We start from the raw sequence: 16,071 nt of genomic DNA, 5'->3' as shown, positions 1-16,071 counted from the left end.
CCATCTAGGGGGAAAAAAGGGTCATGTGCGGGTGAACCTACGCTTTAAAAAGGGAAAATATAAGCAAATTAAACTTTGAAGACAAGGTATGCTCATTTTTAAGGCCTCCAGCATATAAAAATCACTGTATTTTGGCAGTAAAAATAAAAGCACATGCAGAGAAAAGAAAATAAAGAGGGCAACCTCACCAGCCTTCTGGTAAAGTCCAGAGAACATTGATTACCCCAAAAAAAGCAAAAGGACGCCCCAGCAAAGTGCAGGAGGTCCTTGTGAGATTTTAGACCAAAACCATTTCCAGCAAGATTTTCAACCTTCACCCAGGCGCTGTGGGTGTAAGGTGGCTGTAAAGCATATTTTCTAACCTCTCTCTCTACTTTTCCTGCAGTGTATATTATGGTGAAATCCCATTTCTATATACAAGGGAAGCGCCATGACATGAGCAGACCGTGCCTTTGAAAGCCAATTTTCTTTAGTAATCCACACGATTTAAAGCCCTTTCGCTCTTATAAGGCTTAGTATTGGTTTTTCAACAAAGGAGTTTTTTTTGTGTGTACAATACATGGTGCTTTAGCAAACTATACATCACTTAGCTTTGAGTTTACATTTCCTTTGAAAAACATTGCTTTCTTAAAGGGTGGTCACACATAAAAAGCCCTGGTCATTTACCAAGGACCCTGATGGAATGAAGATGGGCAATTGTTTTTTTTTTTTTTTTAATAAGAGGACCTGTCACTTTGCCCCCAAATAGGCAAGTGACATGGCCTTTAACACACAGATGTTAAAAATCAGTGACAGTATAATTAATGAAGCCTTTGAATCGTCATGACAACTAGCTTTTTTAAATCCAGCAATGGCCGACTAGAAAATTCTCAGTACAGGTTTCCTTTAAAAACAGCAGAGGGCGAAACGTTCACTTGGACTCCCTTATGTAAATATGGCATTTACCCAGAAGGCTTTTCTCCTTTTGGAGAGGCTTATTTGAATACACAGAGTCTTCTGTGCATAGATCCCCTTCTCTCCCTTATTCCCCCTGCATCTCCTCCCGTTTCCCAGGGGATATTTTATCAGCTCGCCCCAGTTTGGAAATCCATTCGCCACGGACAGTGGCTTACAGCTCGGCACAGGAACCCCAACTGAGCAAGTGCGCCGGGGATTGAAATACCAGAGCGCTTTGTAATCATAAACCCTACATTGTCCTTACATGCCTTCATCTGCCACAAGGCAAAACGCCAGATAAACTCTCGGGTCGGGTCAACGCAATTAACGTCAACACAGGAAAAAAACAAGAAACCAAACAGTATAACTAACCCCAGACTGCATAAAACATGCATATAACACAGATTAAACGGTTTTCTTTACATGGAGAGGGAATAAGGATGGGAGTTAAGAAAACCACATCTGTGCAGTGGAAAAATAATGAGTACACAAAAAAGAACCAATAAGCAGATTATGGCATTTAATTCAATGTATTTATGCAGTGAAGTCCTATGGGGGGAAAAAAAGCCAATCCAATGTCCCTACCACACCAATGTACAATTTCCAACTGGCTAAAAACTTGACAAATACAGAATTCTTTGGGTGGCTTCCAGTAGTTTTACAGCTGGCCATACACCAGTAGAATTTTGTTCAAAATTTTTAGTTGTAGGTGTTGATTCAATTTTCTTATTAGTGGGGTCAGGTGGATGTTCATTTTCCACCACAGTGACTAGAAAAAATGGAAGGAACAGGACGGAAAAAAAAAAAATTTACGTTCAGGAAGGCCGCGTGCTGTCGGGGCGCTGAACAGGCGGGAGAGGCCAGGATCGCATTAAAAAGGCACCCGGGAAGAGGAGGATTGGGGCTGCTCTGTGCAAATTTTAACACTACTGAACACATTTTTTTGCCCCAGAGGCAATCTGCCACCTTTCTCCATGCCCCGGGTGGCAATGGCAGGTGTGTGAGGGGGTCCTCCCACACAGCCCGCCCTACCTGCTCCGCTTTGAAGCCCAACGGGGCAGAGGGACTCCCTATAAGGGAGTGAGAGGATTTGCCCGCTCAACCAGCCCCGTTAGTCCTTCGCCTCTCTTTTTAGAGACCGCGTGGTCAAAGTGCGTGATGTTAACCCAATTTCGAGTGCGTGTAAGTGTGGTGGTTTTTGTGGGAGGGGGGTGGGCGTACTAAGCGCAGGCTTACCTTGCATAGCACACCCACCGGGAGCCGGGCTGAGACCACCAAACTCAATTCACATGTAGCCGAGACCGGGATCCGAACCCCTAGCTGCAGAGGTGAATGGCTTGTCAGCGCAGTGCCAATCGCGTTGAGCCACCGCAGCTCCACAACTGAACACATTTGGAACCAATTGGAATGCCTGTATAGAGTCCTGACCTTAACCCTACTGTACACATTTGGAATGAACTGGAATGCCGGTTGTGGGCCACGTCTTCTCATCCAACATCAGTATCTGACCTCACAAATGGGCACAAATTCCCACAGACACTCCAAAATCTTGTTGCAACCCTACCAAGGAGAGTGGAGGCTGTTACAGCTGCAAGAAAGGCCAACTTCATATCAATGCTTAGGAAAGAGATGCAACAAGCGCTTATATGTATGATGGTCAGGTCTCCATTAACCTTTCGTCATATAATATATGTAGTGTTATGGTCTTCCGAAAAAAACTCAGTCAATTTATATCCAGTTAGGCTCAAAAAAGCAATGATTTTTAATATTAAGATTGAATCAAACCCTTATTTTTCAATAACTCTTCCATGAAGTTTTTGCATGATCGACCCAAAGTAGAAAACGGTGAGATGGGCTGGAATATTACATTTGTTCCCAAGCCAACTGCACAACAATAGATTTGGAAGCAGCCAACTTACGTTTGACTCTTTCCAATAGGTACAATGACCGCAATTGGATCGATGCATGTTTATCAGCTGCAACTGTTATTGGATTGAATGGTTGATCAGACAAACAATTGATATGGCCAGAATCAGGTCCACATTTCAATATACCATTTTTTTTTTTAAATAAATTGTAAAATCTTTATGTAGGAGGACCTGAGAAAACAAAAAAAACACACACACACACACACACACACACACACACACACACACACACACAGGATGTACTTACACAGTGAGGGTCCGTGAAGCACTTCACAGTTCGGACAGTGATAGAGATCTATATCGGCTGCCTCGTGCTCTTCAACTTTTACGCAGCTGCGGAGGGGAAAAACGTAAACCATTAGCGACCCAATAAATACAAAGCTACATGAAAGGTGGTCAATAAAATATATACTTTTGTTAGACTATATCCAGGTGTTCAAGAATTAATGCATATAAAACGGACAACCCAACATAATTAAAGTGCATCCAAACCCAAGGAAAAAAAAAAAAAACAATTGCAGCTTGGCAGTCAATAGATGTGGTGGCTAAATTGTTTTTTTTTTTCTTCAGGCTTCTCCCCCTTTCACCTGGTGGTCCTGCCAGTAACACACTTTCTGCTTTAGGGCAACAGGGACAAAAGTTTTGCGATTACAGAATGCCTCCCCCTCACCAGCCATTTGGAGGTGTTCTGTAATTCACAAAGACAGCTAGGAACAATAAAGGCACAGCACATCCAGGAACCGCAGGAAGTTAGCTTACAAAATGTAGGTTTTGCGTTTAAAACATGAGGCATGCTACATGGTAAATGCACTACCTCTGTAGTCTGAGAGCCGACACTTTCTGTGAAGAAACTACATATCCCACAATTCCCAGGTCTCTCAGTCTAGTGTTCTGCAGTTGAGAGCTAATCAGTAAATGGATCTGACACAAAAAGCAATTAACAGATCACCATGCTGGAAGAAATGTGTTTTCATTGCATCAGAATGTCCAGTTGTGTGACACAACAAAGGAATTAGAAAAGCATGGACTGGACACTGCAAGACCCAGAACAGGACGTTGCATATACTTTTGATGAATACGGACAAGCTAGGTGAATACATGACATAGGGGAATCGGAACTACAAGCTGCAGCAACATGTGATTTTACCATGTAATGATGGGCTCACACCGATGCCGCTTTTGAACATTTACCCATATAATGGCCATATAATGGCCCTTTATATCTCCCCTGCCTAGTAAATGATTTGAACGAGGCAAACACTAGGCAGCAGACATGTAAACAATGGTGTGTAATTAAGGGCAGCGGCGACGGCTTCTTAAACACTATTGTTTACATGTCAGCCCTGAATGGGTCATTCATGAAGTACTGGCACATGGGCAGAATGACCTTGACCTTCAGGTATGACGACTTTAGGACGAGTTTATTCTACAAATGTGGCGACTTTTGGTTACATGCTACATTTACATTTTTTGGCCCTGAGCTGTGACAGAAGGGTCCATTAAGCTCCAAGCATGTAAAATGTTAGTGCAAGGTTAGTGCAAATATTCACAAGCATAAAATACAGTCCTAACGCAGGACTGAACTCAGATTTCTCTAGTTTTGGTTTACGCAGTAAACTGCTAAGGACCAAAGTGGAGCAGTGTGCATGGACCCAAAGAATAAAAAAGGTACTGCTGCCTTCTGTTCTGATCCATATAAATCATAGATGTGAACACAGTAAATTGTAGGAACAAGAACCCCTATTCTTGACACTATTTGTTGCTGCCATTCTGCCTACAATTTGCAAACCCTCTGCTAAAATTAAACTGCGCATGGGTCATTTTAGTGACACCTAAAAAATGTGGTGCAATTCTGTCGCACAGTAGTGTCCGGCTAACCGCATCACACCAAGCTTGCCCAAAAAAAGCTCCTGATCCCTTTATGAACGACAAGCTTCACGTGATGCAATTGCTTGCGCGACAATGATGGTGCAATTGTGTTTTTAGGTGCCATTCAAATAAATGTCATCTGAAATTTGCATTGCGTCATTTATCATTTTAGCAGAGGTCCGAATCGCAGTGATTCAAAATGCCCAGGTGTGAATGGTTGTAAACTTTTTTTTTTTTTATCAAACACACATGCCTATACTTACCTGCAATAGTTTTGCACAGGAGCAGCCCCTATCCTCTTCTGGGGTCCCCTACTGGCACTCTATGCCCCTCCCCTTCACCACAAAGCCATTTTTAACTGGGGGTGCCTGTGCATGCTCGCTCCAGAGTCCCGTTGCTGCGTTCATTGACACAGACAGCGTGACTCGGCCACGCCTTCTATGTCGCAGCTTTTAAATTGACAGCAGCGGGAGCCAACGTCTCTTGGTGATATCAATATGTCCAATGAGTAGAGCGACAGCGGCTTGAGCCACTGAGCTTGTGTACATCTCTGGATTACATTGAGCTCAGGTGGTTTTTCACCTTGATGCATAGAATGTATTAAGGTGAAAAAACGCTTTACAACCACTTTAAAGCTATTCTATAGCCAGTAATAAATAAAAAGAAGCACATAAAAGTATTGGATTTGTACATCATTATTGAATATTTTTTTTGTTTAGTACAATCAGTGCAAGTATCAGAATTGGGCCCCTTTCACACTAGGCGGACTCCGTCTCAGCAGAGTCCACCAGCTCAGCGGGAGATCTCTCCGCAAATCTCCGATTGAGCCGGCGGATGACAAGTCCCTCTCTGCTCACTGAGCGGGCAGGAGCATGTGCAGCGCCGCTGTCTCCTATGGGGAGATCTGATGAAAACGGACAGCATGTCCGTTTTCATCAGATCTCACCCAATCCGCCATGGACGTCACGCAACGCCATCGGTCCGATTTTGGGTGGATTAGGTCGGATGTCAGCGGACATGTCTCCGCTGACATCCGACACTCCATAGGATTGCATGGAGCGGCCGTTCAGGTCCGCCGTCAAAACGAATAAGTCGGATCGCGTGAAAGGGGCCTTAGACCTGGCACTGTCTTTCCCTATACAGCAGTGCTGGAGTGCAAGGCTGCATTCACACCTGAGCGTATTGTTTTAAGGCAAAAAGTCACGCGATATTGTACAGGTCAAAAAGGTCAACAATGTAAAAAAAAAAAAGCAGCAGAAAAATTCCAAAAATCTGCCCGCAATCTAGCTACAAAAAAAAGCTCCATAACCATCTCCATACAGAATTGATTTTTTTCTCTCCTTTAGAATTTTGGAGCTTCAGGCTCCAAAATGCTGAAGTGTGAATGGGACCTAATAGAAAGAAGCAGGAGAAGTCAATCAGTTGATGTGTTGACAAATGACATGCTGAACGGAAGAGAAAGCAAAGCGACAAGAGATAAGTGAATGTGTTGCTTGTTCTTTCACTGTCCAGTCATGGGGTGAGGTGGGGTGTGTCCAGGATGACCCAGGCTCAGCGATAAATGACACTGCAACAAAGAAGTACTGCTGGGGAAAGCTCCAGATTGAAGAAGAGTATTGCAGTAAAAGTGTCTTTATTTTGCCATTATTTAATTTTCATTATTTTTGACTGAGTTTTGCTTTAAATGAGCATTACTTGGTCCAGCTACAAAAATAGCACGCCGTCTCCTGCATGACAAAGGTGGGGGACATGTATGCCGTCACAAGAGCATCGGAAAGGGAGACGTAGCCAAGGGAAAGCCGGAGCCTGTTTAGGCGAGAAATGGCTGGGACAGCTCCATTTTGTCTTTGATCTTAATTACAGGAAGCAGTCTTCACAATGTAATTAGGGCAATTCCCATTAAAGAAAAGAAAAAGCCGTGCAGACGGTACACTGTATCACTGAAGCCTTTCAAGCGCTACAGACTGAGGGAGGAGGACAATGAGATCGGCATTGTGCTATACTGCTGGGGAACTGGAGCACAATTACAGCGCTCGCTGCCAACAGCATGGGAGATTTTATTCCACTCATTCATACAAAGCTGGGATACTCTACAGCCATTTAAAAACAAACGATCAGCCATTCACATTGGTCCTGGTTGCTAATGGAGCTTACAATCTAATGGCCCTGACACTGTCTCACACGCTTGAAGTGGATGTAAATCCTATCACTAAACGCTCAGAATCCTTGGCACTTTAATGGATCTCTGAATAGTATTTTAATGCAAAATGAATAAAATAAAAAAATGCATTTAAAGTGTAAACCCAGTTAAAATTCTAACCAAGTCTAAACCTTCTCCCATTCTATCTACCCGTCTATACTGAGAGGGTGCTTCAGTCTGGTCATGTGATCAGGTCCCAGTGCTGGCTTCAGTGTAAGGCTGGATTCACACCTATGGCATTTTTAGTGCATTTTGCAGATTTGCACTACACAACGTGTTCCATAGGAGACCATGTAAAACGGACTGTAGTGCAAATCTGCAAACCGCAAAAAAGCACTAAAACTGCATAGGTGTGAATCCAGCCTAAAAGGACGGACAGCCGGCCCCATAGTAAGTCTATGGCTGAATTCCTTGCCAACCCGGCGCTGGGACTCGATCATGTAACCGGATTGGATGCAACTTCAGAATAGGTAAGTAGGTATCTTTTCTGTTACTGGGCAGATACAATTGATTACAAATGGGGGAGGGAGTAGGTTTCAGCTTAGTTAGAATTTTAATGGAATTAAACAAAAAAAATAAAAAAATTTGAATCTTGCGTGAACACATTGATGAATGGCCCCCTTAGCGATTCCATAATGAAGGCACATCCTGTGATAGGGTGACGGTGCTATGTCCCTGGTCTCCCAGTTCCTGCATGGTCTATGGAAGCACAAGTGGCCATGTTGATGCTCATTACGTTCCACCATTGCCACCATCAGGACACACCGAGTAATGACACGCAGCTGCAAAGCGGTTGCAGGAGATCAGTACAACAGAGGTGCTAAAAATGGTGAAGGCAAGGTATTTATCATACAAATTCTAAAAACATATGCACTACATCTCTACACTACATGGACATTTCCCCAGATTTTATACCATTTAAAATACCTCACAAGAAAAAGAAAAATACCTGCTAGAAATGCACTTTGCTCCTAAAGCTGGCCACATAAATGGGTTGTATTTTTTGTTCAGCCAATAGTCTATAAAAAAAAAAACTACAGACTGATCCATCCACACAAAACGCAGGTAGATGAAAGCATCCCCAATAGGAAATCTTATTCTGACAACAGGACCTGGCACTGTCAGAAGCAGTTGCGGATTGTCAAACGTTTTCCAACTTGTTTATCCAATGATTGGCTTTGGTCAAACAGGGATGAACACACAGATCGAATCGATTCCTGCTGAACTGGCCCAATTTCAATCCATCTATAACCAAATAAAGTCCTGCTCTAGGCTGATCATATTGTGGACTGAGTGGTGTCAGCCCTGCTCAGCTGTCTTGGTAAACTGCTCAACGGCTCCAACTCTTTACAATACAAACACCGACACCAATTACTCCATAGTCCTAGGAGAGTTAATTACACTACTTGAGAGAACATAGAAGTGTGCACAGGGCAATAGACAGCTCTGAATATCTGACATGATCATTTGACAGGCTTTTTTGGGGGGGAAAAAATTAAAATACACAATTATGTATATTGAACAGGCTAAAAGAAAGAAAATAAGGTCATTGTTGGGGTTCACATGAACGTTAAAGTGGAGGTTCGCCCCAAAAAAATTTAACATTACATTCAGCCAAGTTGTCCTAATGACAATCGGCTGGTTTTTTTTTGGTACATACCGTATTTTCACCGCCGCTTCCGGATATGTCTTCTGCGGGACTGGGTGTTCCTATCTGATTGACAGGCTTCAGACCGTCACATACTGCGCGTCACTAGTTGCCGAACGTCGGTGCGCAGGCACCGTATAGAGCCCCACCGACGTTCGGCTTTTTCCGGCAACTCGTGATGCGCTGTATGCGACGGTCAGAAGCCTGTCAATCAGATAGGAACACCCAGTCCCGCAGAAGACTTACCCGGAAGCGGCGGTGAAATACGGTATGTACGGGGGGGAAAAAAAAAAAACAGCCGATTGTCATTAGGAAAACTAAGCTGAATGTAATGTTAAACATTTATTTTTGGATGAACCCCCGCTTTAAAGTGAACTGGTTACATTCTTCTGCAGAGGCAAAAAAAAGGGGGACAACTTTAATGTACGTTATGTAATAATGTATATTTGATTTTACTACTATAATGTTTTAAATCTGATTAGATATCAAGTTATGAGCAGTGTGTGTATACACATACACACACACATATATTATACACACATATATACACACACACACACACACACACATATATATATTATACACACATATATATACACACACACACACACACACACACACACACACACCTGGAAAATAGGAACTGCTGTGCAGATTTTTGTAGAAGTGTGTAAAAAGAAAAAAATTATATAGCACTGGAGTTCCCCTTTAATTCCTTTTCATAAGGAAATAAAAGGAATATTGAATCAAGTTCTGCAATTCCATTTCTAGATCACAGTCTCACCAAGGTAACAGGTAAACAGCTGTCGCCATGGAAACAGAAGATGTTGGGGTCGCGAGACAGGTTACGTTTTATTCCGTAACGTGAGAAAGGAAAATAGGTTTCCATCAAATATCAGGCGTTTGTTACACATGTGTGAGCTACCATGATGCTCTGCGTTCACCTGGAATGAAGTACGGCGTGAATGGATCATTGTGAAATCTACCATCATTCACATAACTACAAAACGAGAGATGCCGACATTTTTGATTAGAGGTAGCGGATGTCCTTGGGGTTTGGTGAATCACTGAAAGCAGGTAATGTGTAATATTAATTCACCATAAAAAGAACACGGCTCAAATTACCGCCATAATAGTGGTATGATCAATCACATACTACAACACAACAGTGATAATCGTAAAGAAGAGATAATTATCCCAAGACCATATACGGCATGTGAAAATATTAACTGACAAGGTCAATTATATTTTAGGATAAATTATCCCAAGTGCATATTTCTGAAGTTAAGTGACAATCCTTTTCATTAATACAATCCATGTTGGTCAACACATGATCCATCGCCAATCCAAACTGTCCTAACCTACAGTTGTGACCCCCAAAGTATATGAAGGTCAAATAGGCTCCCCAACAGCTCATACTTGCCACAAAAAAGGACTGGTAATATATATATATATATATATATATATATATATATATATATATACACACACACAAAATTATATATATATATATATATATATATATATATACACACACAAAATTATATATATATATATATATATATATATATATATATATATATATATATATATATATATATATATATATATATATATATATATATATATATATATATATATATATATATATATATATATATATATATATATATATGCAGGGGTTGACAAATTTGCTTGGAATCTAGGAGCCAGGTAAAAAAAGTTAGGAGCCAGAAAACGCGCCCCGTCCCGACGAGCTTGCGCGCAGAAGCGAACACATACGTGAGCAGCGCCCGCATATGTAAACGGTGTTCAAACCACACGTGAGGTATCGCCGCGATTGGTAGAGCGCGAGCAATAATTCTAGCCATAGACTTCCTCTGTAACTCAAAACATGCAACCTGTAGATTTTTTTTAAACGTCGCCTATGAAGATTTTAAAGGGTAAAAGTTTGTCGGCATTCCACGAGCGGACGCAATTTTGAGAAAAAGTGCGCTTGTAAGACCGCTGCGCAAATACGGCGTGACAGAAAGTATTGCAACGATCACCATTTTATTCTCTAGGGTGTTAGGATAAAAAATATATATAATGTTTGGGGGTTCTAATTAGAGGGAAGAAGATGGCAGTGAAAATAGTGAAAAATTACATTAGAATTGCTGTTTAACTTGTAATGCTTAGCTTGTAATACCAACGGCCACCACCAGATGGCGCCAGATCACATCTGGTGGTAATAACTTAATACCAACGGCTCACCACCAGATGGCCCCAGCTCACAAAAAAAAAATTTTTTTTTTATTTGCCCCCCTTCCAATTCAAGTCGCCAGGACCCTATTTCTAGTCGCCATGGCGACCTGGCGCCCGGGATTTGTCGAGCCCTGTATATATATATATATATATATATATATATATATATATATATATATATATATATATATATATATATATATATATATATATATATATATATATATATATATATATATATATATACACACACATATACATACATATACATACATATACACATACACACACACACACACAGTGTCTTGTGAAAGTATTCGGCCCCCTTGAACTTTGGATGGAGCCAAATACAGAAAACCTGATGGCGTCTGCAAAAGACCTGAGACTGCGACGGAGATTTGTCTTCCAACAAGACAATGATCCAAAACATAAAGCAAAATCTACAATGGAATGGTTCACAAATAAACATATCCAGGTGTTAGAATGGCCAAGTCAAAGTCCAGACCTGAATCCAATCGAGAATCTGTGGAAAGAACTGAAAACTGCTGTTCACAAACGCTCTCCATCCAACCTCACTGAGCTCGAGCGGTTTTGCAAGGAGGAATGGGCAAAAATTTCAGTCTCTCGATGTGCAAAACTGATAGAGACATACCCCAAGCGACTTACAGCTGTAATCGCAGCAAAAGGTGGCGCTACAAAGTATTAACTTAAGGGGCTGAATAATTTAGAACGCCCAATTTTTCAGTTTTTTATTTGTTAAAAAAGTTTGAAATATCCAATAAATTTTCACTTCATGATTGTGTCCCACTTGTTGATTCTTCTTCTTCTTCAAAAAAAAAAAATTACAGTTTTATATCTATGTTTGAAGCCTGAAATGTGGCAAAAGGTCGCAAAGTTCAAGGGGGCCGAATACTTTCGCAAGGCACTGTATATACACACGCATATTTTTTTTTAAATAAACGCACTTACATTATACACATGAGCAATCACATATGGGTTGTAAATGGAATGCAAAAAAAATGCCAAGACATAGGGGAGGGTGTTGCCCTCACCCTTAAAGCAGCTTGCAGAGAACCAGCAGAATCTCTCAGAATTCCGTATGTAGCGCGCGGGGTGAAGTCACATCCCTACGTGTCACTACCCTTTGCCCTGAATGCAGACTCACTATTGCAGCCTCGTGGACATCTACAGCCTTGGAGGAGACAGGGAGGGGGCGGGACAAGCACCGACAAACATACAGGAGAATTTCCTGTTTAATCTGCTGCCTCTTTAATCGAAAGTCCCGCCTCCTGTGATGGACAGAACAGTCGTCCAATGGCGGGACTTCCTGTCGCCGTGTAAACAAGAAATACTCCTGTATGCTCGGCGCTCGTCCCACCTCCTCCAAGGCAGCCAGCATGTATTTCTTTTGTGGCCCCCGGGGATTCGTTGGGGGCCACAAAAGACATAAATGTCAAAATGACCAGACGGGCCGTCCGGAACGTGGGCTGCGATTTGCCTGCGGGCCAGTCTTTGGACAAGCCTGCCCTAGAGAATAAAATGGAGATCGTGCAATTTTTTGGGGGAAAAAAAAACAAAAAACCCACACACACTTTCATGATTTTAAAAACAAAAAAAAACAGTAAAGTTGACCCAACTTTTTCGTATAATGCGAAAGATGTTATGCCGAGTAAATAGATACCAAACATGTTATACTTTGAAATTGCGCACACTAGTCTATTGGTTACCAGTTTAGAGTTACAGTGAAGGTCCTGTGCTACAATTATTGCTCTCACTCGATCACGATACCTCACATGTGTGATGCGATTTAAAAAAAGTTTACATTTGCGGGCGCAACTCGTGTATGCATTTGCTTCTGCACGCGAGCACGGAGCGCTTTAAAAATGTATTTTTATTTAATTTTTATACAATTTAAATTTTATTTTTATTGATGTCACAAGGGATGTAAACACCCCTTGTGGCAGTAACAGGTACTCTTTAGGGAGGGATCCGGTGTCTATAAGACCCCAAATCCCTCCTTTGCACTTAAATGTATTAAAAAAAATAATTTGGAATACTAGGGATTTTTTAAAGTCAGAGTAAACCAGAAGTAATGTCATGACATTGCTTCAGGGTTACTAGAAAGGAGACCCGATCGGAGCAGATTCCGGCTTCATGCAGGTCTTCGGCTAGTGGGTCGCAATGGCTTCCCGGTGGGACAGGAGAGCCCAGGCGAGCCGCGGAAGACGGCACACGTCTCCTCCTGCTCCTTAGGGCTTTTAGCCGCATCGGTTATTACAAAAGAAAAAAAAATGGTACCATGGTGATGCCTGCAGCTGCATACATAACCCCGGTATAACCCCTTCAAGCCGAGAACGCATATTTGCATATGGTCGGTGTTAATGCATTCTCTGCATTAAGGGAGAAAGAAGAAGAAAAAAAAAAAAAAAAAAACTTTCATGCAGCTCCCCTCACAAAACCATTGAGCAAGGATAACACGTTTGTGTGTATATATTTATTTATTTTAAACAGGAAGATTTAGCATGTGACTGGACAGTGCAAGAGCAGAAACTGACTGATGAGGTCATCTCTCTGCCCTCATCTCCTATCCCTAATTTCTTGCAATGAGAACTTGCAAGACACCCCATTGGCCCCCAGTGCTGCCCCTTCCACTCTGGGTGTTACTGTACAAGAGGTTTCTACGTTACATTAGGATGTTAAACGCGTTTGTAAAGGTTTTTTATTTTCTAAATAGGTTCCTTTAAGCTAATGCACTGTTGGTTCACTTACCTTTTCCTTAGATTTCCCTTCTAAACGTTTTTTCCTTTTTTTTTCTCACTTCCTGTTCCTCCTCAGTAATCTGTTGTGACTGACTTTCCATTGGTGGAAAGCTTACTGAGGAGGAACAGGAAGTGAGAAATTCAGACAAAGAAAAAAAACATTTGGAAGGGAAATCGAAGGAAAAAAGGTAAGTGAACCAACAATGCACAAGCTTAAAGGAACCCATTTTTTAAAATAAAAAACAACCTTTACAACCCCTTTAAGTTCGTTGCATTTAATCATTTTTGAATATACACATACCTGCATTCATAGTTTTTTCTTCTTTGGTAGGCAAGGTTGCATCCAGCGATTGCATTCACATACATCAGAAACACAAGGAGATGTGAAGCTCATTATCAGCGCTGCTGACAGTTGGTGTGTTTATGCGACAGACAAATCCAGCAGCTCTTCCCTGGGCCAATCCGCACATGCCGGCTGCGATATAGCATTTGCGCTGGCGAGAAAGGTCACTCACAGCTGTGCTATCTCCGCCATATAAGCCTGTAATCGCTTACTGCCAGGTTTTCTGCACCCATCAGCTTCCAAACCCCCCCCCCCCCCCCAAATCCCCCCCCGCTGTTTAAGCTGTAAAGACCCCCAACAACACAGACAAAACACTCTGCTTCTAACTGAGGAGGCCGACGGGAAGGGAAGAGGACAACTTGTATAAATGGTAATGGAATCTACATCCAGTCACAATCAATAGCAATGCATTTGCCAACGTTTGCTTTTGCAGAAACATATTTAGGGCCAGTTCACACCACATGAAGCCAAGTTTGGCCTTTTCCACATCAAAAACACATGGAAAGTAGGTTATATGGTTTTTAATGCCATTGTTCACACGAGTGCTTGCCGTTCCAGAAGAGAAAAAAAAAAGTGGAACATGCTGCATTTTTCCCGCACTGGACTGTATTGGAACATTTTAAAAAGCTTAAAAAAAAATGCACCGGAAAACACGCATTTTCTTGGTTAAGTAAAAAAGAGGGGAAAAAATGCACCGGAATGCATTAAAACCACGCATGCAGAAAAAGCACCTGAAACGCTACTGGACTGCGTTTCTATGGTGTGAACTGGCCCTTAAAGCGGAGGTTCCATTACAAAAAAATAATAATAATAATTTAATAAGGACACTTAGCTGTCCTAGCCACAGCGATGTCGGCCCTCGCCGAGGCCGATCCTCGATCCTAGCGCCGCCATCCACATTACGGCTTCACTGCCCGTTTCCTACTGCGCATGCGCGAGCAGCGCAGCGCTTTGTGAATGGCCCGGCTGCTTTCTGGGACACAGTTCCCAGAATGCATTGCAGCGCGCCCCATTCACAAGAAGACACCGAGTGTAGGAGGAGGAAGAGAACCCGCTGTGGAGGATGAAGAGGCAGATTCGGCACTTCCGCATAGCAACAGCTATTTAGGGTAAGTAAAAAAAAAAAAAAAACATTTTTTCCCCATTTATTTTTTTCAGATTTCTGGTGGAAATTTTTTTTTTCAGGTGGAACCTCCACTTTAAAGAAGCACTGAGAATTTTCAAACTTTAACACTGGGGCGTTTTTGAGGCGCTTTAGCGCTAAAAATGGCTCCCGTAAAAAGCCTCATCTGCAATCCCAGTGTGAAAGCCCGAGTGCTTTCACACTGAGGCACTGCACTGGCAGGGCATCCAAAAAATGTCCTGCAAGCAGCTTCTTTGAAGCACTTCAGAGGCGGTGACTACACCGCTCTAAAAGCGCCCCATCCCATTGAAGTCACTGCAAAGCACCTGCAAAGGGGGTGCTTTTAACCCTTTATTCGGCCACTAGCAGGGGTTAAAAGTGCCCCGCTAGCGCTCGAAAAACACTGGTAAAGCGCTGCAAGTTTTAGCAGCGCTTTGCCAGCGTTTTTCAGGCCCTGGCAGTGTGAAAGGGCTCTTAAGTGCAGTCACCAGACAACAACTTTGCATTGTGTGGTAGTAGTGTGCACAAAATTGCATGTTTTCCCGTCACACACAGAAACGTGCTGCCCTTTAGCAGATGCATAGCGATGTCATTAATTTCATGAGGTCTGGTCTGGTGATTGCCAGGTCTGGCAATGCTTTTTGCGTTTGTCTTCTCTTTGCAAAGCGTGTGTGTCGCCGGGCAAGGGTAACATCGCTGGATCGGGTGAAAGGCAGGAATATAATGGGTAGGCTGCATTGAGGGGGGTGGGGGAACTAAAGGAAAACTTCATCAAAATGTGAAGTGGTCCTTTAAACCTTGACTATACAAAGAACAGACTTCAACTTCAATTCTTCAGCCAGGCATTGGCACCAACCAAGTCACGCTCCTCATTTGTTGGTAATCCGGTGATCTGAAATACTCCCAAACACACCCCTACCGTTTTTTGTATTAAAGGGTCAGTCCAAGCAAAACCGATATGCTGAAGAGGTAAACTCCATGACAGTCTCTACTTCTCGGGAACTCTACTGGTGAGATCTCG

At 42.3% G+C, this 16,071-nt stretch overlaps 1 protein-coding gene across 2 annotated transcripts in view; it reads right to left on the bottom strand.

The window, feature by feature from the left end:
• Positions 1 to 16,071, bottom strand: part of KDM7A (lysine demethylase 7A) — a 121,445-nt gene that overhangs the window by 81,499 nt on the left and 23,875 nt on the right. For both annotated transcript variants that reach the window (XM_040345744.1, XM_040345745.1), the window contains exon 2: positions 3,112 to 3,197. In XM_040345744.1, coding sequence (XP_040201678.1) covers positions 3,112 to 3,197 — 86 coding nt within the window. The remainder of the gene's footprint in view (positions 1 to 3,111; positions 3,198 to 16,071) is intronic.

Source organism: Rana temporaria, chromosome 3 (genome assembly GCF_905171775.1).
Source record: "Rana temporaria chromosome 3, aRanTem1.1, whole genome shotgun sequence".
In the NCBI taxonomy this organism is placed as follows: domain Eukaryota; kingdom Metazoa; phylum Chordata; class Amphibia; order Anura; family Ranidae; genus Rana; species Rana temporaria.
Note: the sequence above shows the minus strand (reverse complement) of the source record. Positions and strands in the feature narration are given on the sequence as shown.